The sequence below is a fragment of the Podarcis tiliguerta genome, assembly GCF_965153285.1.
Source record: "Podarcis tiliguerta genome assembly, chromosome: 12".
In the NCBI taxonomy this organism is placed as follows: domain Eukaryota; kingdom Metazoa; phylum Chordata; class Lepidosauria; order Squamata; family Lacertidae; genus Podarcis; species Podarcis tiliguerta.
This window is the reverse complement of record NC_139545.1, coordinates 53,191,312-53,216,567: the sequence shown is the minus strand read 5'-3', so window position 1 is coordinate 53,216,567 and position 25,256 is coordinate 53,191,312. Positions and strand designations below refer to the sequence as shown.

Here is a 25,256-nt window from a genome sequence, read left to right as displayed (position 1 = left end):
CTTTTCAATCATACAGCAATCTCTAAACCCCTCCAACTCTTACCTGGTTCCCGATTTATTTCTATGTCGAAGAAGCACTGAGGCCGATCCTGCGCCCCCATGGCAGCAGGAAGCCCAAGCACCTCTCCTCCTCACCACCTTGAGAAAAAGAAAAGCATTTCAGAATTCCAGCTGCTCAATAATAGTTGTATATAACATCACAGAGAAGCTGAAGGCTATTTATTGTAGCTTGAAAACAATCCTCCACCCACATGACGTAGCAGCCAATGATAAGTGGTACCGCAGATTTCACAGGAGCCACATGGAAATTACATTTTCTATTTTTAATGAAAAATTTAACAAGGGAGGAGACAAGCTCCCACATTCTGTTAGGAAGTAGAAAGAAGAAGAGCCTGCTAATTCTAGCACTAAGAATTCCAGGGTAGAGAACAATGAGCTTTATTCACCTTTTGGAACAGAGTATCAAGCACTCAAGCCCCTTAAGGAATTTATGAGCGGAGATGTACTATTTTAGCTTTCCTCATCTGCTAAAAGGAAAAGCGAACACTTGCACCCCCAACTTTGTTTGAGGAGGGAGTTTGCAAGGCAAATTATATTTCCTTTCTGATCTGCATCACCTTAGAAAGAGGATGATAAAAAAATACTGTTCTCCTCTCTTTGGAATCTGCATGTGACAGAGGCCCTTCCTAGTCCTTCAATATGCTACCACAACTATTTACAACCTATTCCTACAAGCATTTTAAGGTGATTCACAGTTAACATACTTAATAACACACACCACATTTCTGGGGCATATGAAGGAGACATACGCCTCACTGCTTGGCATACTATGAACCCCATGAGAACTGAATTAATTTATACACAGTAGCAAAACTTCTCAATCCTGAGGAGGATGCAGTTTGTTCCAAGGACTAAATACTCTACTCTTTCAAGATCACACGGAAATGTGTTACTGTAAGCCCAAAAAGGCTTCCTCCTCTATAAATACCATTCAGAATGTCCAGAATTCGATTTTCTTGAGCAATTTTAATCTTATGTTTTAGCATTTCTGCATGTTTTAAAGTATGTTTGTCCTTCCCCACCCCCTTGATCTTACTGTTTTACTTTGCTTTTGTTTCTAGCCCTCAAGTATAATTTTTTATTAAACAGACAAAAACACATACAAGTGGGGGAGGAGAGGAAACCCTATCGTTTCAAAGGGGACCTGTTTCCGCTAAATGTTTATGTTTTGGGCTGCCCGTCATCCTCGGGGGGGGGGGGGGACACGAACCATGGGGCGTTTCCAAAGCAAGGCAAAGAGAAACCAGGCAGAAGGCCTTTACCAGACCAGCTCCCCACACCTGCCACCAAAACCACAATAACCCGAGGCCTTGGGGAGCTGCTGCCAGCCAGAGCCGACAACACTAGCCTAGATAAGGCCTGGGGAGTAAACAGCAAAAAATAAAAAAGGGGCGGGGCGGGAAGCCATTGTGCAAAAGCGGGTGGTGTGGAGATTCCCTGAGGAGAAGGGGGAGATTAAAGGCACCCGGGAAGTCAACCGCCCCTCGCCGCGGAGTCAGGGCGGCGTTTCTTACCTGGCCGCGCTGGCGTTGACGGAACCTGCTCTTTGTTTTCCCGCTCCCCACCCCAAAACGCCCCCCCTGCCCCGACCCTTTTTGCCCGCCTCCCCTCACCACCCGGGGGGGGGGGGAACTCCACAAGGAGACGCAGCAGCAGCAGCCCTGCTACCCGCCGGACGCCATTAACGGACTTCTCTGAGGAAACGTAGCGGCCCCGCCCACTCCGCCTCTAGGCCGCGCGAGCGCCTTCCTCACGAACCCACCTCTCACAATCTCATTGGCCAGCTGCGAAAGGTTCACGCCCCTTTCCCTCCCGGTTCCAATCGGTGGCGCCCGCTCCAGCCGCCGCAGCAAGCAGCGCCCCGCGAGGTGACGTCGACAAGCCCCGCCCCCCGGCCTCACATAGGCAGTGAGTCCCCGCCCACGTTGCTCTCCCTGTTAGCAGAGAGCTTGGCGGGAGCGCGCGAGGAGTAAATAAATAAATAAGCAGGCGACGACGGCGGCCACGTTGTAATATCGCGATAAAAAGTCTAGTCTCGCGGTTGTCCCCCTCCCGCCTTTTTTGGGGATGTGGCAAATACGTCAAGGGGGGGGGGAAAGATAGCTTTGAAAATTATATTTCGTTTTTCAAATGCTGTCTTCTTTAGGAAACCAGATGCTTAAAATTAGGGTCGCCAGAGTGGTTGGCATGTTTTGTTTCCTACAGCCCTCTCTCCCTCTCACACATGCGTGCAAACTGTTTCCTCTGTGTCATTGCTTCTGGGCGTGTGCAGAGTGCCCTTTAGGAATATTTTTTTTAAATGTCAGTTATCTCTGAACGTTGTGGAGGTTGCGCAGGTCAAAAGTCTTATTTTTGGAGGAAAAAGCATTCTGCGGCCTGCGTACCTCTGAGCATGTGCAAAGTGCCCCCTCCTGCTCCCAACATAAAGGGCAAGGCTTAGGTGCAAACCTCTGGCCATGGCTTTACGCCTTTGCTGCATTAATGCTAAATGCAAAAGAAAGTGCTTGAATGTGCTTGGCTGGGCCAAGAAAACTCTGTTCCTGGAAATGTTAAAAAGTTCATGTTCTTGTTCTTACCCTGCTATCCAATGTTGCATTGTAAACTGCTTTGAGGGTTGTACCCCAGTTAAGTGGGGTACACATTTTATGAAAAATACAGGACACTGCAAAAAACCTGCTCCCACCCCATAATGAGCAACCATCTTAGATGCACCCTCAGAATTCCAGCTGCAAGTTAATGGGAGTTACTCCCAAGTAATTGTGCACAGGATTGCAGCTTTAAATGAGCAGCTGCCATTTCTAGGTAAAGACGTGGCATCCTTAAAATGCACGTACTATTGCCTTTGAAGACATCTCAGAAACTTCAGCTAGTATATAATACTAGCTTACTAAAACAGCTACTGTACTACAGTATATATGAAGCACATCTTATCTTAATTTGATTATGAAGCTGAGTGCTGTGAAACAGACAGACAGGTCAGAGCAAAAAGCCTCCAGGCATCTCTTAAAGATATCTTGAAAAGGTGAAGAGGACTTAAAACATTTCCTTGCCATCTCTTGAGAGCTTTGTAATCTCAAAAGGACACTAATAGCCTGGGGAAATGGCAACTCAGTGGAAACGGAAACTAAACCATTCATCTCATGGATTTACATTGGTTCAGATCCAGACACCAGGTGACTGTTGTGCATTGCTGATGAATAGGGAGGGTGAAAGTAAAGTAGCAAGGCTTTTTCAGAAAATTGTGGTTTTTTTCTGAAAAACTGCACTGCCACTACTTGGTTACTGGCCTTCTGTGCAACTCTGCAATTTGTTGCAGGGGATCCAGCCTGACTGGCGCCAGAATTCCGGGGGCCCCAATCCCATTGTTGCTAGTTGGCCCCCAACACGCACTCGAAGACCTTCCCATATTTTTTATTCTGCTTCTGCAGTAGCAGCAGAACTCACTGCCCTCCAGTGATGCTGGCACTGCCAGATGACTTCACTCAAGATCGTGTTTCTTTTTGGAAGATAGGCTTGCAACTCAAACCATAATAAGTATTCTTTTGCAATCAGGAAATACATTCTTTGGAACTTCTACTGTTGTGTGGACACTGGACAATGTTTTCATGAGTATCACAGGCCTCTACAGAACTGTGACTGGTATTGTTTCATAGAATCAACGCAACTAGCGCGCGCGCACACACGCAGTATTTTGTGAGTCTACCTTGTAAAACGGTTAGCCAACACGGCTGTCCCAAGACATTCTTGACCTACACCTCCCATCAACCTCAGCCAGCATCACCAATAGTAAAGGATTGTGGAAGTTAGAATCAAACAACATCTGAATAGCACCACGTTGGCTACGCCTGTAAAAATTGCATATCATTTAAAAGAAATCTTATGAATGTTAGAAGCTGGACTATCCCATGCTGTGCCATCCAACATGAGTGGAGTACAGTGGTACCTCGGGTTACATACGCTTCAGGTTACAGACTCCGGTAACCCAGAAATAGTGCAAAGGTGGATTCTTTGCCAGCCATACTCAGGAGCTGGTTGGATACTTTTACTTGCTAGTTAACTTTACTGCAGTTCTCTGATACAGTGGTACCTCAGGTTACATACGCTTCAGGTTACAGACTCTGTTAACCCAGAAATAGTACCTTGGGTTAAGAATTTCGCTTCAGGATGAGAACAGAAATCATGCTCCGGCGGTGCAGCAGCAGCAGGAGGCCCCATTAGCTAAAGTGGTGCTTCAGGTTAAGAACAGTTTCAGGTTAAGTATGGACCTCCGGAACGAATTAAGTACTTAACCCGAGGTACCACTGTATTCCTCTAAACCTCTTCAAGACGAGAACATGGGCATTTCAACCAAGATCTGATTGGGAGAAGGATTTCTTCTTCTAAACCCTCTTATTGTACAGTATGTTCCTGCCCAGTTCTTTGCATATGTGTAAAGCAGAAAAAGGAATCACTTATAAGGAAGAAACTCAGTGTAGTGCCTCACTGCAAGGAAAAGCATTGGCCTTCTGTTTTGCAAAGCAAGCTTGAGTACTTTGCTGCAGGTGGATCCATTAAGAGATAACGGATGAGAAGCACTTTGAACATTTCAGATAAGCTAAATAAATGTTAAGTACTGTTATTGTTGTTCTGACTACAGATGGAGGAGGATTAGTGTCATATGGAGTGACACTTGGTGGAAGCCAAGAGAAATGGTATTGCAAGCCAGGAAAAAGAGAGAGACAAAGAAAGAGTGTTCCCAATGAATGCTTTTATATGTGTTAACTATGCGCTACAGAAGACTCTCAAAGGCTTAGGCAACCAAGGTCATTGCCTTTCCCCTTTAATCACTGCTTTGTTTTATAGAGATAAAAAAGGCAGCAGCTGGCTTAAGAAGTATACAGTATGTGGCATTGCATCACTTCAGACTTCACTGACCTGGTGCCCTCCAGATGTTTTGGACATCAACTCCCATCAGCCCTGCCAGCTTGGCTGTACAGTACTGCTTTGCAGCTGCTCAACGTAAAAAAGATGGAGAGGCAATGGGTTTGGTTTTTTAAAGGCAAGAGCTAATTCCAAATACCCCGTTTACTGCCCTAATTTTGACAGATGTTTAGACCAGAAATCTGCTATGAACATCCTTATACATGGGGCACTTCACAAACACGGGATAGCCAGAGAAGTCTTAATTTTTGGCATCTCTCCACTAGAATGTTTCACGTTTCATTTTGTGTTTAACCCACAAAGCCATTTGATTCCATGACTCCCCAACAATTTTAGTAGATCTCTGCACCTGATCACATAATATAACAAAATTTGAGCAGACAACGCTGAGGGTTTGATACCTTTGTTTTCACTTTGTCCTTATTCCATAAGGAGCCTGACTCTTGCAGCAAGTCTTTCAACCACAGCATGTGAAACCCTATAGTTAATATTGCTACCCTGACATGATGATATTTAAGAACTGTGGTTTCAAGTATGCTATTTATTTATTCTGTGTTGCAGTTAAGATGGGTGGGTTGTTGCTTCTCTGGAGCTCTTCCCAGGTGGATCTTCACTCCCAGGCCCTGGATTGTTCCTCCTTTCCAGCACCACCAGGTGTCCATGGTGACCACTGGGAAATACTGGGAGGAGCAGAGATCAGCTCCAGAAATGATGATGACCCTAGAGAAGCCATCCCGGTTTTTGATTTGATCCCGCAATGTCCCAGTTTTCCTTAGGATGTCCCAGTTTTCATCAGAGAAATATTGGAGGGGATGAGAGTATCTGAACCCTTGCAATGGTCTTGGCCCGTTCCCCTTTGATTCTGGCTTTTTCATTTCTTGGGCACTGTCCAAAATGCGCAGCCTCGCTTACAGCCCTGGCCTTTCCTTCATTTGCCCATAGGAAACAAAGGTTGATTCATAAGCGCAGGAGAGGGAGGACGACGACAAAATCCTCAGCGGCGCAAGGCCTTTATGAGGTCCAACCAAGATGCCACAAAATAGCTAGCAGCCTTTCGTAATGGCGCCGCATTTTGCTGTTTTCCATCAGAGAGATTGCCAAGAGTTGGAGCATCAAGGGGTTGAGCTAGATCAGGCATAGGCAAAAGCCAGCTTCCAGATGTTTGGAACTACAATTCCCATCATCCTTAGCTAACAGGACCAGTGGTCAGGGATGATGGGAATTGTAGTTCCCATCTGGCACCACTCCCAAACATCTGGAGGGCTTGAGTTTGCCTAGATGACCCTCGGGATGCCTTCCAACTCTACAGTGTTATGATTCGATGACACTTACCCCCACCCCCCAGCTCCCATCAGACCCAACAAGTGCGGCCAAGGCTTATGGGAGTTGTAGTTCAACATGTTGTGCGGCGCCGCTCCTCTGTCTACGCAGGTACTCTTCGCACGGAGGCGCCCCTCCGTTTCGCAACCGGAAGTTCAGGTTGCGCATTCGGCTTCTACCTCTTAGGGCACGCGGGACTTGCAACGGGAGGCGGCCGCCGCCGTGGCCTAAGCCAATACTACTCACATGCTGTGACCAATAAAAGTTGTGGCCTGATTTTGCCCATTAACCTAAAATAACGTCTCTGTGTGTCTTATTATAATCCTATGCGGGTGGAGGGGCCTCGACTCACAACCGGAAGTTCAGGTTGCGCATTCGACTTCTACCTCTTAGGGCAAACGGGACTTGCAACGGGAGGCTGCCGCCGCCGCCGCCGGCGCGCGACGCTCTTCCCGCCGGCGCCTCTATGGCGATCCGCTCCGTCCGCCTCCATCTCTGTAGCCGGAAATGGACGGGCCGGGAGCGTTTGTTGTGGTGGACGCCGCTTCCTCCGCTGCCTGCGCGGCCGCTGTGACGGCGAGGCCCCGAGGGGAGAGGGCGAGGTGAGGCGGGAGCCCCGAGAGGGTCAGGGGAGGGAGGCCTCGGGGAAGGGGGCCGTTGGCTGAAGGAAGCGTGTTGGTCACGCGCCGGGGGTGACCGTCGGAAGGGGGCGCGGCAAGCGGAGGAGAGAGAGAGGGGGACCTGGCTGGGACTGAAGGGGGAATGGGCGCAATTCTGGGCCATAGAGTTCCCCGGGTGGCTCTCTGTCCCCGCGAAGCCTACCTCGCGGGGATGTTGTGAGGCAGAATGGGAGGAAGGAGGGGCCGCGTGCGCCACTCTGGGGGTGAAATTGCATGAATAAATAGTAGTAGTAGTAGTGATAATAATAACAACAACAACAACAACAACAATAATAATAATAATATTTATTTGTACCCCGCCCATCTGGCTGGGCTTCCCCAGCCACTCTGGGCGGCTTCCAACAAAGTATTAAAATCCCTCCCACATGATAATAATAATAATAATAATAATAATAATAATAATAATTTATTTGTACCCCGGCCATCTGGCTGGGCTTCCCCAGCCACTCTGGGCGGCTTCCAACAAAGTATTAAAATCCCTCCCACACTAGAATAATAATAATAATAATAATAATAATAATAATGATAATAATAATTTATTTGTACCCCGCCCATCTGGCTGGGCTTCCCCAGCCACTCTGGGCGGCTTCCAACAAAGTATTAAAACCCCTCCCACACTCTTCTCTCTGCACGTGTAGCAAATGCAGTGACGGATTTATGCTAAACAAGCTATAGCTTAGAGCCATACTCTCTTGGGCCCCCCCCAAAAAAAAATTAAAGGAAAAAAACAATACCTGGATGTACATTTCCGAACTATAAGATAAACAACTTCTTAATTGTATTTCAGTTCAACAATTACTTTGATAAAATACATATTTTGTTATGTGCGAATGGCTTTAGATACCTATTAGGTCCGTAAATTACCGGATATCATATGCAGTGGTACCTCGGGTTACATACGCTTCGGGTTACAGACTCCACTAACCCAGAAATAGTGCTTCAGGTTAAGAACTTTGCTTCAGGGTGAGAACAGAAATCGTGCTTTGGCAGCGTGGCAGCAGCAGGAGGCTTCGTTTGCTAAAGTGGTGCGTCAGGTTAAGAACAATTTTGGGTTAAGAACGGACCTCCGGAACGAATTAAGTACTTAACCCGAGGTACCACTGTATTCAACACAAAAAACAGTGACAGTTTATTTTTGAAAAAGGACAGCTGGGCATATAAAGGGCCCCATTGGCTTCAGTAGCTTAGGGCCTCATCAGACCTACATCTGGCCCTGAGCAAATGGGCCACATTGTAAGATGGCAGGCATGCTGGTTCTAATGAAATCCGTACTTCGACACATATTCTCCCCGTTTCCGTGCTTGAAGCCTTTGTCATGCTGGCGAAACAAGCCAGGAGCATACAGTTCTTTAAAAAAGCAAAGGAGCAGCAAGGAAACCCACCACAGAAACAGAATACACCGGAAGCAAACACACCAATTTGTGAGGCTTTTGAATCATTTATTTATTTAGTTAATTCATAAAACTAATACATCACTTGATTGCAAAACAAAACAAAACCCTCAAAGAGGTGTACGTAAAGATAAGGCAATAAAGCCTATAACCATTTACCTTAAGACATACAAAAAGTTAAAATAAGCGTGTGGGTAGGCTGGTCTAATTAGCAGAGAGATGTCTGCAACCCATGGGAACATAGGAAGGCACTTGTCCGGCTCAGTGTTTCCTACATTGACTGGCCAAAGCTCTCCAGTGTTTGAGATGGAAAGGGTATTTAGATAGTTTTAAACTGTAGATGGGGAAAGAGTGGCTTAAAATGGAAAAAAAAAAAATGTATTGGTTTAAGGTGTAGATTAGTTTGTTCTGGATAAAGTGTGTGTAGAAATCCAGTTTGAGAAGGGATCCCATTGCTGCAGAACTGCTTATGTTTGGAAGGAAAGGGCGGGCAAGCAATGAATTAGTTTAGTGCTACCTGTATGCCCTGGTATTCATAACAATGCATTCGGTGCCCATTTAGAACTGAATATATATGAACCTGCTGGGATTAAAGAGCTTTTCAATGTCTGCAGGATTAAAGAGCTTATCGAGCTCTAAACAGAACATTAACATGTTAAGTTGTTAGGAACGGCCTGTTCAACCTGAATACAGCGCTGCAGACAACTGAGATTCATTGAGGGAAGTTCATAGTTGGAATTATCCTTTGGAACCTGGCTGAAGTCTTGTGCAACGTGGTGGATTATTTATCTTTTCAGATTAGACAGTTATGCTTCTGTTCTATAGACTGTGATGTGTGGTTAAGTAATGTGGTTTATTTTTCTTTTCCTTTTTTTATTACAAAATATGACAGTGCTGCTTGTGTTCTTTAGCCTTAGGGCACTTGCAGAGAGGAGTAGATAGTTCTGATGCTGATGATGCTGATGATAATAGTAAATAATACTTTTATTATTTGAATGCTACCCATCTGACTGGGTTGTTCCAGCCACTCTGGGCGGCTCCCAACAGAATATTATTCTCATTTGAAATGACAGCCTACTTGAATTTAAAAACAAAATCAAACCCACCCCTGTTGCACTTTCAGAAAAGACACTTCTTCCTGAACTTCCCTGGCGATATTCACATTTTTTTCATTTTTCAGTGTGAGCGCACCACGCTTATTGACGCTGAACTTCCTTTCCTTTTCGATATATTTTCTTAAATTTGATGTGTAAAAGTAACTAAACAGAATATATTCACGGGTCCTTCACTGAATCCCTCTGCTTACTTAAAACCCCCCTTTTCATTTGTGTTACACCGACTCTGGAACGCTTTCCACAGCTTGGTGATGTCTTTTCACTGCTGCGTGGCGTTCAAAAATCCATTCGTTATTTTATCTATTGTTACTCTTATAGTCCAAGGAGCCATGCGTGGTTCTCCAGTGTGGAGCTCTGCATTGCTTTCTGTAGAATCATAGATTTGTAGAGTTGGAAGGGACCCAAGGGTCATCTAGTCCGACCCCCTGCAATGCAGGAATCTCAGCTAAAGCATCCATGACAGATGGCCATCCAACCTCTGCTTAAGGAAAAAGAGTTCACAACCTCCTGAGAGAGACAGTTCCACTTTTAGTCAGGCTTGGGGGAAAACAGCAACACATTGCTGCTGTTGTTTTATGCTGCTATATATATTGTGTACGTGGGTGTATGTATTGAACTCTTCATTTTAAACCGTGTTGGCCGTGGTGGAAGGTTTTGCTCAAGGTTTTGCTCAAAGAGGAGCAAATGAATGTTGTTTAGTCGTGTCCGACTCTTTGTGACCCCATGGACCAGAGCACGCCAGCACTCCTGTCTTCCACTGCCTCCCAGGGTTTGGTCAAACTCATGCTGGTAGCTTCGAGAACACTCTCCAACCATCTTGTCCTCTGTCGTCCCCTTCTCCTTGTCCCCTCCATCTTTCTCAACATCAGGGTCTTTTCCAGGGAGTCTTCTCTTCTCATGAGGTGGCCAAAGTACTGGAGCCTCAGCTTCAGGATCTGTCCTTCCAGTGAGCACTCAGGGCTGATTTCCTTCAGAATGGATAGGTTTGACCTTCTTGCAGTCCATGGGACTCTCAAGAGTCTCCTCCAGCCCCAGAATTCAAAAGCATCAATTCTTCAGCGATCAGCCTTCTTTATGGTCCAGCTTTCACTCCCATACATTACTACTTGGAAAACCATAGCTTTAACTATACGGACCTTTGTTGGCAAGGTGATGTCTCTGCTACAAATGAATACATTGAGTAAACGAAATACTTACTTCCAGGTTGCCCCCATGAGTTCTCCTGTGGAGGATGTCCATGATCCTCTTTGCCTGCGTGGTTCGGGTGAGGGATGGACTTCCACTCTCTGCCTCCACGGACTTCCACCTAGACCAGGACTTCTTGGAATGCAGGAAGAGGCTCAAGACCTTGTCATCCATTCTGACACAGTATCCAGAGCGTGGGACAGCCAAAGAACGTGACCTCAGTATACAGTAAGTCATATTTGAGCTTGGCAGAAATGTACGTTTTCCCTGAAATTGCTTTGATGGGTACCTTCATGTATGTTCCATTGATAGTAACATTTTATTTATGTGTTTACACAATTTGTACTTTGCTTCATTAAAATATATATCTACAGTTACTAGAAAAGGTATGGTGCTAAAATCCCAGCTAAAATTTAAGAGATGCATAGTGTCACAATCTGAAAAACAAAACAAAACAAAACAACAACCTACAGCCATTAGGGAAAGCCTGAATAAACAAACAGGTGTTTTTTAAAGTGAATGAACATGCCACAGTTGATGCCTTTTAGATGACATGTAAGACTCATAGAGCATATTGGATTTTTCAGATTCCAAACGTGAGGGGTGCTAAAGTCAAGTAGGGCGTCTGGCCAAGCCTCTCTGTAACCTCTTTCTGCTTTGCCCAAGGTTAAAGGTAAAGGTAAAGGTACCCCTGCCCGTACGGGCCAGTCTTGACAGACTCTAGGGTTGTGCGCCCATCTCACTCAAGAGGCCGAGGGCCAGCGCTGTCCGGAGACACTTCTGGGTCACGTGGCCAGTGTGACATTGCTGCTCTGGCGAGCCAAGGTTACTTCCTGATAACATGCAAGTTAAGCACACATCCATAGCTGTGGTCTCTGATACCAGCAAGCTCAGCAAAGGGTAGTGTTTTTACAACTCTGGGCAGCAGCCTACCCCCTGCATATTGAGAGATATTCTTTAAAATCAGTGGAAGTGTAAGGCTCACAGTTTGTATGTTTCAGGCAAGGGATGCAGTTCTGTGCTTGAACAGCAAACAACCCCATCTCCTACAGCAGGTGTAGGCAACCTGAGGCCCATGGGCCGGATGCGGCTCAATCGCTTTCTCAATCTGGCCCGCGGACGGTCCGGGAATCAGCGTGTTTTTACATGAGTAGAATGTGTCCTTTTATTTAAAATGCACCTCTCGGTTATTTGTGGTGCCTGCCTGGTGTTTTTACATGAGTAGAATGTGTCGTTTTATTTAAAATGCATCTCTGGGTTATTTGTGGGGCATAGGAATTTGTTCATATTTTTTTCCAAAATATTGTCTGGCCCACCACACGGTCTGAGGGACAGTGGACCGAAAAAGGTTGCTGACTCCTGTCCTACAGTGTTGGGATTCTAGGTGCAGAGCTGCGACTGCAGCTATTGGGTGTTTGTTTTTTGCTGCTCTGGTCCCTTAGTTAAGTTTGTGTCTGGTGCTTGTAGTGAATCCTGGATTTTTCTTCTTCTCAGCTTTCATTCTTCTGGAGACGTGGCCTGCATGGCGATTTGCACAAGCAGTTTCCCAGCTGCCATGGCGTTTTGCTTTCTGGAAGAGCTCCAGTGGGAGTTTGCCACTACCTATGATGCCACCAGTGTGGGCCTGGCTACCAGACCGTATGCTTTTCTAGAATTCGGTGCGTACCATGCTTGCATTGTCTCTCTTCTTCCTCCTCCTCCTCTTCAGGAATCAGTAGCAAGCATCGCATTTCAAATAAATCTGCCCAGCTAATATTCTGCCTTATACTTGCTGATACATCTCAATGGCCCTAACCTCAATTGATGATATCTGCCAGAGAGGAAGCATAGCGATAACCATCCTGCAGTGAAATAATCTCTGTATTTGTGATACTTATTTGGGGAGCCCTTGGAGACTGCTGATGGTAAAAGAAGTAGAAGGGGTTGAACATGTTGCCCACGTATGTGGTGCTGGAGTAGTCAAGGACTTAACCCATCCAAGTTAGGTTACGGATGAAGATCATTTGCTTCAGACGAGCTACTTGTTCAGTGAAAGCAGCAACTCCTTTTGTGTCCTCCATAATAACATAAGAAGGTCCCTGCTTGTTCTGGCCAGTGGCCCACCTAGTCCGGCATCCTGTTCTCACAGTGGTTAACCAAACGCCCATGGAAAGCCTGCAAGCAGGACCTGAGTGCAACAGCCCTTTCTCCCCGCTTGTGATTCCTAGGAACTGGTATTCAGAGGCTTACTGCTCCAATGGTGGAAGTAGGTCATTGCCACCAGGCAAACAAGACCCTCTCCCAGTGATTTCTGATGGATGTATTTGTGTACTTCCAGTAGTCCTATGGTAGTATCAGGTGGTCAGTGCTTCTCCACCCGCCCCTCGGGTGGTACATTCCTTATTGCTTTCTCTTGCAAGCAGCCAGGACTTATTCCATGGAAGCTGTGGCACATTTGACCAGGCTGCATCTATTCTGTGCCCAATGCCAATTCTGTACAAATCTGGCACTTGGAAAAGTTTAGTTTCACTGGCTGCATATGTTTCACCAAGGGAGCATATTTGCATGCATTTTGTCAGGAGCAGGTCAGGCGTGACTCAAGTGGCATCAGTGAAGTTAACTCTTTATCCAAAGAAACAAAACAGCTCAGGAGGCCGGGCCTAGTGAGCACAGCAACCCTTTCTGGTAGACCTTGCCCCAATGAGGCAGTTGTGAGGACAGAAAGTCCTGCCTTCCCACCGTTCCCACTGATTGCTTGTGTCCTTCCCAAGCAATCTGAGACTTTGTCATCTTGCCTTTTGCTCTGCCCTCTTCACACCTCTTCTGGTTCTGAGAGACCAGCGGGGAGGAGAGCTGGTTGCAACAGGAGGGGGAACCCCCCCCCCCCGGCTTTTTCAGCAGCCTGCCTGATTTTTGCCTCTTGCCCACCCCACTCCAGCCTCCGCTTCTGCCTCTGATTCTGGGCTGCTTTCTACCACAGACTCTCCCTGCTCACGAAACCCTGTTACCTCTTCAGCTTCTGATGCCTCCTATTCCCAGTCTGCTTCCTCTTCTCTCTCTCTCCCATCTTCATCCCACCACCTCTTCCCTTGCTCTGAGCCTTCTTCTCGGGGGGGGGGGGGGAGTTCCCCATGTGTCCTTCCTGCCACTCCTCTGCATCCAGCCAGTCCCATGGCAATTTTCCTACTTTCAATGATTTCTTTTCTTGCTTCTCTGATGCAGACAATGTCATTCAAAAAGTCAAAGGCCGTTTCAATTACACAAACTGCGCACAGACGAAGTTCAACTTGGAAAAGATCCAAGAAGAGCTCCTCTTGCGGCCTCCTGCACTTGTGAAGTTGGAAGATGCAGAGCTGAGGAATGGAATTGTGAACGGCCACACGGAGCTCTGCATGGAATCTGGTGAGTCTCAATCTCCAAAAGTGGATTCTTTGTCAGCCATACTCAGGAGCTGGTTGGATACTTTTACTTGCTAGTTAACTTTACTGCAGTTCACTAATACAGTGGTACCTCGGGTTACATACGCTTCAGGTTACAGACTCCGCTAACCCAGAAGAAATAGTACCTCGGGTTAAGAACTTTGCTTCAGGATGAGAGCAAAAATCATGCTCCGGCGGCGCGGCAGCAGCAGGAGGCCCCATTAGCTAAAGTGGTGCTTCAGGTTAAGAACGGTTTCAGGTTAAGTACGGACCTCTGGAACGAATTAAGTACTTAACCCGAGGTACCACTGTAGTTCCACCTGATAGGCCATAGTCACAGCCAAAAATACAAGAACAAATAAGAGCTTGCAAATGCAGCCTATTCACTTCTGTAATAGTTGTGGCATATTATTTGGATGCTATAGTATTATCAGAATTTTACGTGAAACTTTAAACACAGTAAAAGTGGTTCGCATCACTTGTTTTGTTAAATAACCCTGTTGGGTAGATCAGTACAGTGGTACCCCGCAAGACGAATGCCTCGGAAGACGAAAAACCCGCTAGACGAAAGGGTTTTTCGTTTTCTGAGGTGCTTTGCAAGACGGATTTTCCTAAGGGCTTGCTTCACTAGACGAAACAGCCCTGCCTCTCCTGTCATGGCGACGGTCACTGCACGCACGCACGCTCGCTTCCCCGCTCCTCCGGCTCCCTCCCACCTTCTGGCTGCTGACTGCTCCGGCTCCCTCCGACCTTCCGGCTGACGGCCGACCTTCCGGCTGCCTCGCGCCGCTGCCCACCACCCTCGCGCGCTCCTCTGAGAGAGCCGTTGCCGCCAGCAGCCAGCGTTGCAGCCGGAGTCGCGGTCCTGAGCCCCACCGCCCTCCAGCAGCCGCACAGGTGAGTCCGAGGTACCGGCTGCGGCAGCTGCCCTGCTTCTCCCCACCCCTCCCCGCCGTTGTTAGTGTTTAACTGCAGTGGTGCTTCGCAAGACGAAAAAACTCGCTCAACGAAAGAACTCGCGGAACGAATTAATTTCGTCTTGCGAGGCACCACTGTATTGTTACCCAGATCTTGATCTCCCAAGAGGGGATACAGGAATAAGTGATTTGCAAATGATGCTGTGTGGAACTAATTCAGACACCAGGGTAAGTAAGAAACATGAGAAACGGCTGTAAATGACATAGCAGTGCTCACCAGTCTCTCTCTTTCTCATTCCCTTCCTTCTTTGAACTGGCCTGAAGCTCCTGCTCACAGAATGCAACCCGTGTCTGCTTTGGGAATCTTATCTCTTGTTCTCAACATTATGTGTGGAGCATTGAATCTCATCCGAGGCGTTCACCTTGCAGAGTATTCATTTCAGGTAACTGGGGAGATGACATGGGGATGAGGAGGGTGGAGGTGGGAATTTCTTTGGTACCTGTCCAGACCCCTGCGAGATCAGGCCGGTGGCTCATCTAGTGCAGTATCCTGTTTTCACAGCGGCCAATATATATATCTTAATGGAAACCCACAAGCAGGGTTGATTTCCACAGTCATGCTTGACATGATAATTTTTTATATTCTGCTGGAAGCCACACAGAGTAGCTGGGGAAACCCAGATGGGTGGGCTATAATCATCATCATAATAATCATCAACAACACAATGTAATTTAACCTTGCTGGGTTAATGTGGTGATCTTTGTTAAGGGAACATTAGTTGCTTATACATAAGGGACGCGGGTGGCGCTGTGGGTTAAAGCCTCAGCACCTAGGGCTTGCCGAATGAAAGGTTGGCGGTTCGAATCCCCGCAGCGGGGTGCGCTCCCGTTGTTCGGTCCCAGCGTCTGCCAACCTAGCAGTTCGAAAGCACTCTCGGGTGCAAGTAGATAAATAGGGACCGCTTACTAGTGGGAAGGTAAACGGCGTTTCCGTGTGCGGCTCTGGCTCACCAGAGCAGCTTTGTCACGCTGACCACGTGACCCGGAAGTGTCTCCGGACAGTGCTGGCCCTCGGCCTCTTTGAGTGAGATGGGCGCACAACCCTAGAGTCTGTCAAGACTGGCCCGTACTGGCAGGGGTACCTTTACCTTTACCTTAGTTGCTTATACAACAGCCATGTGGCTGTAAATATAATTACTTAAGATCAGATGTCAAGGTTAGCAACTTCAATTTTTGAGACTTTCTAGTACACAATGAACCTGCTAGGAACTGTGCGCATGTCAAGCCTCTATGAAAAGAAAATGTAAGCACTTTATTTGTTTTTCATGCTGTTTGGCATTGGCTGCTGTTTATACTTTCGTTAGTATCTGATTGCAGCAGAAGCACTTATCATATTTGACTCTGCTTTATATATTTTAACCCACCAATATAAGTTTTCTGATAGTTTACTTTATTATAAATTTACAATGTTATAATATCCATATTTTCAACATGAATTGTTTATTTGGATCATTATATGACATTATCGGGCATTTAGACCTTAATTGTAACGATGCGTTGATTTGCAATTTTTGCTTTTGTGTCATTAGCCACTTTGGGCAAATTTATGTGGGAGAGCGGCATACAGATTAAAATAATAACTTAATGCCTGCAAATTGGCCACTGATAAATTTCAACTGGGAAACAACTGTGGAATCAACGTCCAAGACAGTAATGAAACCAGTAAGAGAGTTAAAGAAATATCTAGGCTTATTTTACATGTTTTGCCCAGTGGGGGCCCCCACTCCATCTTTTTAGCAGAGGAAGAGTAACTTAGATATTGCAAAGTGTTCTGTGCAAGTTGAAAGCTGGTCAAATGTGAACCAATTAAACCAGACTCAGTTCAAAACAGATGAACTGATCTATCTCAGAAGAGCTCTTGACATCTTTCATGGGTTTGATGTGAGTGCAAACACCATTTCCCCCTAAATGGGGCTGTTGTTTGTTCAGAGCTATAAAAATATATTGTTTTACAAACTCCTTATTTTTTTTTAATGCTGTGGAATAATTTTGAACTAGATGAGTACTTTGGTTTACATTTGTTTCTTCAGTGGCATGACTCACTGTGTACATAGTCTTAATTGTAAGTTAAATACCAGTTTAGTTCCTTCCTGATTCTGTTGTTTTGAGTGCTGAAGTAATAAAATAAAGACCACTGTGTACCTTCTTGAAACAAATTCATTCAGGCTTGCACACAGTCAGGGAGGCTTTCCAAATGCTTTGTGCCCCCTCCTTTTAGATGCACATGACTTAACACAGATACAGATCGGCAGGCAAGAGAGTATTTTTTCCTCCTATGGTCTAATAACTTTGTGGACTTATTTGCACCGACTGAGTTAATTTGACCTTCAAATGTCATCTTCCAACAGGAAGACCGCAAAGGAATTGGAAATGTGATAGCATTTCTCCTGCCCTTTGTAGCCTGCTTTTTGTTGGTAAGTATATTATCTGTTTTCTTCCCACGAAAATCAGACGTGAAATGATTTGCAGTCTTGCGGGGGGCAGGGGACGCGGGTGGAGCTGTGGATTAAACCACAGAGCCTAGGACTTGCCAATCAGAAGGTCGGCGGTTCGAATCCCCGCGACGGGGTGAGCTCCCGTTGCTCGGTCCCTGCTCCTGCCAACCTAGCAGTTCAAAAGCACATCAAAGTGCAAGTAGATAAATAGGTACCGCTCCAGCGGGAAGGTAAACGGCGTTTCTGTGCGCTGCTCTGGTTCGCCAGAAGCGGCTTAGTCATGCTGGCCACATGACCCGGAAGCTGTCTGCGGAAAACGCCGGCTCCCTCAGCCTATAGAACGAGATGGGCGCCGCAACCCCAGAGTCGGTCACTACTGGACCGAATGGTCGGGTCCCTTTACCTTTATAGAATATAGAGTTGTAAGGGACCCTAAGGATCGTCTAGTCCAGGCACGTCCAACAGGTAGAGGGCTTTCCCCCTCCCTAAGAGAAGCTCAACAACTTTGACCCTCCCAAAAGGGAGTAGCTCACTGCCAGTTTTTAACTGTGAGTAGATTGCAGTCTCTTGGGAGTTGGCCACCCCTAGACTAGTCCAACCCCCCTGCAATGCAGGAATACGCAGCTGTCCCAAATGGGGATCGAACCTGCAACCTTGGCGTTACCTGGAGAAGCCAGAAATTGGACCTAGGAACTCTCGCATATGAAGCTATGTCCCATCCTTTCATAGCCTGGTTGCTAAACTTTGCTAAACTTCTCTCTGGTTTTCTTCCTTTTCCAGTGCTGCCTTTACCTGTTCTACAGTTCAGCCAGGAAGATAAAGGTCTTTGTACTTTTCGTCACAATCTGTCTATGCAACATCTACCTGTATGGGTTAAGGAACATCTGGCAGATACTTTTCCACATAGGAGTGGCTTCCCTTTCTTCCCATCAGATACTGACACGGCAAGTTGTGGAGAAACAGCCAGACTGTGGAGTATGAAAATGATCGTGGAATACCAGCTGCGGGTTGTTGTTTTTTAAAAAATGTTTGCTTTGGGAAAGGGGGTGTTTAACGCTGGTCAAAACCAGCTTGTGTAAAATGGCGAGGGTTTTTTTTTGTCACCCAGCCTTTCCCAGAAGAATGGGATTTAGCCCACAGTTGTGGGTTTATAGAAGCTCAAGGGAACAGGCATACACTGTGTCCAACTCAAAGCAGGGTCCTTCGAGCACCAGTCCTTTTCAGATCAACGCACATAATCTAGAGAATGATCTGGATGCCCTTGAAGCAGAGCCGAGGGCCTGATGGGTCCTTCCTGTTCTGGGATTCTGGGAGAAAGATAGGCTGCAGTTTCCAGCAACCATAAAACAAATAATCTGATCCGTAGTGTCCTGCAAGCAGAGAGCAGGAGAGCTCTGGACAACCCCAGAATATCAGTCCATGCCCCACTGGAGAAGGCAAGCCATACAGGGATGGTGATTGTTGCTTTCACGCTGAAACCCCCCCCCTAAATACGTTCCAGTCAGTCAAATACCCACACGGCACCACAAAGGCCAGGCTTTCGACTCCTACAACTTTAAGACACAGGTAGAGCTAATAGAATGGTTCGTGGCTTTTTTATGGCAAAGATGGCTTTAAATGGTAGGCAGCTTATTGTGACTACGCTAAGGGAGTAGCAACTGATATAATCTCGAATGCAGATTATAGATGCCGTTTGCATGCATTTAGATTAATAGTAATGAACGAGTTGTTGAGCAAATGCTTTGTATGTATTAGAGGTAACAGGAGGAAAAGGCCAAAGAGCTGAATAGGAGGTTTATCAGTAGAAGGTGGCCCATTGGGGAAATAGGCACTGCCCCACCAGCCCAGGTGTGCTCTCAGCCAGGCTCACCTGCCTGCTTTCTTGCTCACAAGCTGTCCAGAAACTGGCTCTGTCAGCTTCCTCCTCCTCCTCCTCTTTCGTCTCAGTGTTGCTCCTGTGTAACTCAACAGGAAGGAGGATGGGGGCAAAAATAGAGTTGATTGGTTCTGCCTGCCTGGCGCCACCTGCTGTTGGGCTCCCTGCCTTCTGCCCTACCAGTCCCAACATGCACCCCCCCATCAGCGGTGTTGATGTTCCTTTGCAAATCATCCAGGCGGATGTTCCTTGCACATCCTATTCAGCACTTTTTCTTCCTGGCCTGTGTGCTGTTTGTGCAAAGGCACTGAGGGTAGAACAGGGTAAAAAAAAGAGGTGCGTTGGCAGAACAGACAAGTGGGAGATATCAGTACTAGGCATTGTCTCACTGATGGGGATCAGGCAGCACAAATGAACCCCCCCCCCACATTTGCTCCCTATGCAGATAAAAACATTTCAGCTGAACTGAACAGCTTTTAAATAGCAACCAGGGTGCATGTTGTCTGCCAGCAACAACACTGGTTTAGGATGGCCTCTGGCAACTGGTGCATCTGTTGTGATTCTTAAAGAGTTCTAGCTTTCACTTAAATAAATGAAAATGTTTCTAGTCGTGTGGGCTAAGGAAATGAAACTAAAGAGAGAGAGAGAGATAGTCTTCTGACAAGTCTGTAGAGAAGGGAAACAAGCCTGGACTCCAGTTCCAGCTTTCCTGCCTTCCTGTCTTGCAGCCCACACCTTTTAAAAAGAAAAAGCAACTTGCTCTATGGCAGGGGCTCCCAATAGCCTCCCTAATGCAGCTTTCCGTGTGCAGAAAATTTCCCGAAGGAACTTTCGATCTCCCTTTCATGGTCCGCCCTGATACAATTCAGGCACATTTATTAACTTTTGTAAGAATATATGATTCCTATTCATGGAAGCTATTGCCCTGTAACTGAGACTAGAGCAGGTTCTCTCTCTCCTGATACTCTGATTGCAGCTCATTGGATGTATTTAAGATTTGTGAACAGAGTTTAATTTAAGAGCATGCACTTTTGAAAGTAGTAACTAGAACCTGTGCTCCTCTCAGCCTCTGCTGCACTGTACAGTCCGGTATTTAATGTGTAGAAATATGCCAGCGTTTACACCATTTGTGAACCCTTTTTGATAACTTTTGGAACAAAGTTTGTCGTGTAAAGTTTTGATGCAGTTTTTCTCGGTGACAGATTAAGATGTTTTACAGGACACTCTCTTACTTGTGATAGTTTGGGGTTAGTGTTATTTGTTGGGCTTCAAACCATTCTCACATTCATCCTTACTGCATGTCCTGCAGGACTCATCCCCCCTACTCAGGATTTTGTATTTTCTCTCGACTATGAGAGCGGTGGGGAAAGAATGAAGAGAATTAACTTTCTTAGTCTGCAGACAGCTTGAGGTGCGAACTGAAGAAACTAATAATTCTCTAAAATCTGCTGATAGCTCACACTGAGACTTCATTGTGTGTTTAATAGCTGACACCCACCTCAAGTCACAAAAGCAACTCACATCATCTCCTGCTTCCCCTTCGCTACCAAAACCACTGCCTCTCCTTTGCCTGCTTTCCCAAATAACATCTTGTTCCCCTTCAGATTTCAGCAGATCAGTGGAATGCGTCCACCTGTGTTTTCATTTTTTTTCTTAAAAGGAAAGCCTGTTCTCAAAACTTAGCCTGTGACCCTCAGCAAGCTTAGAGATTATCCAAAGAGTCAGAAAAATCTCTTGGTACAGCGATTGGGTGGGGATGGCGTTTTTGAATGAACCAACGCACAAACTCCCTTCAGCATAGAAAACTGGTATGCCAGAAAGTGCAATTCTTTTTAGGAACGCGCTTTTTTTCTTTTTCTTTTCACCTGTGGGGCATTCACACCCGCGCATGCTTCCTTCTCCAATTGTGTAATTACGTCATGCACAGAAACGTTGCATGAAATCAGCAAGATTCCTTTTCAAGCCGACGTATTTGGCGTTCAGGTTTTTGATGAGGCTGAGCAGCAGTGCCAAACCCTGTACAGATTTCCACAGGACATAGGGGAATCCAGAGGGTCAAATGCAGGGCAGAGGTTTGTGCAATGTGGGTAACCAACTGCGCAGCTAGTTCTGTGCTTCCACCTGGGCCCCCTTGGCTGGTTCAAAGCTGGCACTGCTGTCGGTCGGCCACTTTCATTTTGGTGATCTGCAACCTGCAGGGAAGCCACATACACAGTGCAAAGTGCTTTATGGTCTTGCTTTTCCCTGCAACCTCTTAGCCCAGTGTGCTTAGTGCCTCCTGGTTTTACAGATGGGGTAACAGGCTGCCCGGGACGCGCGTGGCGCTGTGGGTTAAACCACAGAGCCTAGGACTTGCTGATCAGAAGGTCGGCGGTTCGAATCCCCACAACGGGGTGAGCTCCCGTTGTTCAATCCCTGCTCCTGCCAACCTAGCAGTTCGAAAGCACGAGGTACAAGTAGATAAATAGGTACCACTCCGGCGGGAAGGTAAACGGTGTTTCCGTGCACTGCTCTGGTTCGCCAGAAGCGGCTTAGTCATGCTGGCTACATGACCCGGAAGCTGTACGCCGGCTCTCTCAGCCAATAAAGCGAGATGAGCGCCACAACCCCAGAGTCGGTCACAACTGGACCTAAGGGTCAGGGGTCCCTTTACCTTTAACAGGCTGCCCAAACCAACCTCAAGGCGAGCCAAGGATTGCCAGGCCGAAACCCACAGCCCCATCCTCTTGACCATAACGGCCACCATTATTTTGATACTGTGTCATTTACAAAGGAGAAGTGCAAGTTTGATACGCTGTTTTCACATATTTTGAGTTTTTTAAAAATAAAATGAAAAGGGCATGTGCTAGGCTGATTGGGGAAATTAATGAGACAGCTCAAAATAAAAAGCATGTGCTAGGCTGATTGGGGAAATTAATGAGACAGCATGAGAATCTCAGGGTTGTGGGTTCGAAACCCACAATGGGGGAAAAAGATTCTTGCATTGCCCAGGGTTGGACTAGATGACCCTTGAGGCCCCTTCCAGCTCTACAGTTCTTTGATTCTATGAGCCTAGGTCTCACTGAGGTGGTCTGTCCCTGAGTTTGTCTATGGGTGGGGGCTTTCAGGATGGAAATTTCCCCAATGCTAAATAAATTCCCTGCTCATGGAAAACCAGCGTGTAAGGGAGAAGGCTAGAGTAGAACCCTTCTCTTAACAACTTCGTGAGATGGTTTCTTTCGTTTAATGAAATGTTTTATCATGTGAGCCCCACAACTTACGGTCAGAAACGGCAGAACCCAGATGTTGAGTTGATCACGTTCTGAATGCTGGATCTTTACAGCAGTATTTGGAACAATTTTCCCGTGTTACGTCTATGCCACTACTGTATCTTGTTTATGTAACGGGATTATATCCAACCAAGTTTTACTCAGAGTAGATCCATTGAATTGAATGGACCTAAGTTAGCCCTGCCCATTAATTTCATTGGGCATGACTAGCATGGTACACAACTCAATCCAACAAATTGATTATTTAAAACCATGCTGAAAAGGGGCAGAGTTAAGAATGTATTTCGATAAGGACACATATAGGATGGTTTTGTGCTGCTTTAGTAAACGATGCCCATTCCTGCTTCCTCATTTCACACTTGAGTTTTGTTTTAGTAACAGCCAACTAATGCCACATTTTAATTTGTAAAATTAACAGGCAGGTTAGGATTTTAAGCAAGCTCCCATCCCTTTTTTAATTTTCAAACCAAAGAGATTCTTCATACTTTTTTTGCGTGTGGGAAAAGAGGTACCATTTTTCTGGAGATGTTTTTGCACTGTATTATAAAAAGACTGATCTTTCGTCGCTGTCGAAGTCATTTTTTTTGCATGAGTGTACATATGTATATAAACTAACGGACAATTAAAAGTCAAAGAATAAATGACCTTTTTGTAATTACTTGTGACCTGTGATTTGTACAGCATCGGGCTGGTAAGTCCTGCCTCTTTCCTAAGTCCTCTTGCAACTCTTCAGGGTCCTGAAAGATCTGTAGGTCTACAGAACTTGCTAGCGCAAGTTAGGAAGGATATTAATAAACAATATACCCTCTCCTGCCTTCCTGAATATTCCCACACAAAGCATGTGTTTTGCCACTAAGCTGCCGTCGCTCCCCAGTTTTCCTTTATGAGATCCTCAATGAATTGGTCCACAGCCCTTCGTGCGTTCGATCTGTTTCCTTCTTGGTACAAATACAAGATGGGTGACACCTGGCTTGAGAGCAGTACATGTGAAAAGGATCTAGGAGTCTTGGTTGACCACAAACTTGACATGAGCCAACAGTGCGACGCGGCAGCTAAAAAAGCCAATGCAATTCTGGGCTGCATCAATAGGAGTATAGCATCTAGATCAAGGGAAGTAATAGTGCCACTGTATTCTGCTCTGGTCAGACCTCACCTGGAGTACTGTGTCCAGTTCTGGGCACCACAGTTCAAGAAGGACACTGGCAAACTGGAACGTGTCCAGAAGAGGGCAACCAAAATGGTCAAAGGCCTGGAAACGATGCCTTATGAGGAATGGCTAAGGGAGCTGGGCATTTTTAGCCTGGAGAAGAGGAGGTTAAGGGGTGATATGATAGCCATGTTCAAATATATAAAAGGATGTCACATAGAGGAGGGAGAAAGGTTGTATTCTGCTGCTCCAGAGACGCGAACACGGAGCAATGGATCCAAACTACAAGAAAGAAGATTCCACCTAAACATTAGGAAGAACTTCCTGACAGTAAGAGCTGTTTGACAGTGGAATTTGCTGCCAAGGAGTGTGGTGGAGTCTCCTTCTTTGGAGGTCTTTAAGCAGAGGCTTGACAACCATATGTCCGGAGTGCTCTGATGGTGTTTCCTGCTTGGCAGGGGGTTGGACTCGATGGCCCTTGTGGTCTCTTCCAACTCTATGATTCTATGATTGGTACTGACTCCGAAAAAGAAAGCAAGGCCTGGATGCGCTCAATGGTTTGTTCTTCCAGATATCTGTATGTACAACACTCCTGTCGCTTCTCGTTTGAGCTTGTGAAACAGGGATGTCAGCAGAGGAAGCAATTAGGTGCAGCTTTCCCTTTTGAAGTTGTGGATAAAAGCAACCTGGGCGTGTTCCGACCGTCAGAAGTGGAGCGCCACACGCAGAGGGAAATGGGGAGATTAAAACATTTCTGAGGGCGGTTGGAAATTTTGAAGCACGCTGCACCGCTTTGAAATTAAAAGGCACATTAAGCAGTTGGTCCCTTACCTTTCTCGCCCTGATCTGGCCACAGTGATCCATGCGACGGTCACCTCCAGGCTTGGTTATTGTAACTCGCTCTACGTGGGGCTGCCCTTGAAGCTGACACAGAAACTCCAGCCGGTGCAGACTGCCGCGGCGAGGCTCCTTACGGGGTCCTTGCCACGGGATCGCATTCATCCAGTCCTTTACCAGCTACACTGGCTCCCGGTGGAGCACAGGGTCAGGTTTAAGGTGCTGGTTTTGACCTTTAAAGCCCTATGCGGCTTAGGACCCATGTACCTATGGGACCGCCTCTCCTGGTATGCCCCGCGGAGGACCTTAAGGTCCACAAATGACAACATTTTGGAGGTCCCAAGTCGCAAGGTGGTTAGATTGGTCTCAACTAGGGCCAGGGCCTTTTCAGTACTGGCCCCGCCTTGGTGGAACGCTCTGTCACAAGAGATTAGGCCCCTGCGGGACTTGATATCTTTCCGCAGGGCCTGCAAGACAGAGCTGTTCCGCCTCGCCTTTGGTTTTGGACTCAGTCTGACCCTTATGTTTCCCTCCCCTTCTGGTTTTGATCTATGGGCCACTTTTAAAATGAGGCTGCATTTTAAATTGTATTTTAACCTGTATTTTAAATTGGTTTTTCCTCCCTACAGTGGTACCTCAGGTTACA

General features: G+C 46.4%; 2 protein-coding genes across 4 annotated transcripts in view; one reads left to right on the top strand and one right to left on the bottom strand.

Moving 5' to 3' along the window:
• NKTR (natural killer cell triggering receptor) overlaps positions 1-1,800 on the bottom strand; it is a 36,087-nt gene extending 34,287 nt beyond the window's left edge. For both annotated transcript variants that reach the window (XM_083406065.1, XM_083406066.1), the window contains exons 1-2: positions 1,575-1,800; positions 44-138 (exon numbers count right to left, since the gene is read on the bottom strand). In XM_083406065.1, the coding sequence (XP_083262191.1) occupies positions 44-101 (58 nt within the window). In that variant the 5' untranslated portion in view covers positions 102-138; positions 1,575-1,800. The remainder of the gene's footprint in view (positions 1-43; positions 139-1,574) is intronic.
• A 4,929-nt stretch (positions 1,801-6,729) lies between these two features.
• Positions 6,730-23,281, top strand: SEC22C (SEC22 homolog C, vesicle trafficking protein). 2 transcript variants are annotated; one of them, XR_014503682.1, is made up of 8 exons: positions 6,730-6,902; positions 10,690-10,899; positions 12,166-12,329; positions 13,873-14,052; positions 15,311-15,429; positions 17,395-17,460; positions 18,262-22,206; positions 22,257-23,281. XR_014503682.1 is itself a non-coding variant. In XM_083406755.1 (7 exons), the coding sequence occupies exons 2-7, from the start codon at positions 10,718-10,720 to the stop codon at positions 18,460-18,462; spliced, it is 912 nt and encodes a 303-aa protein (XP_083262881.1). In that variant the 5' UTR covers positions 6,733-6,902; positions 10,690-10,717; the 3' UTR covers positions 18,463-23,281. The 2 variants fall into 2 exon arrangements, 1 of the variants encoding a protein (XP_083262881.1); XM_083406755.1 differs by having other exon boundaries at positions 6,733-6,902; positions 18,262-23,281.
• The last annotated feature ends 1,975 nt before the right edge of the window (positions 23,282-25,256 follow it).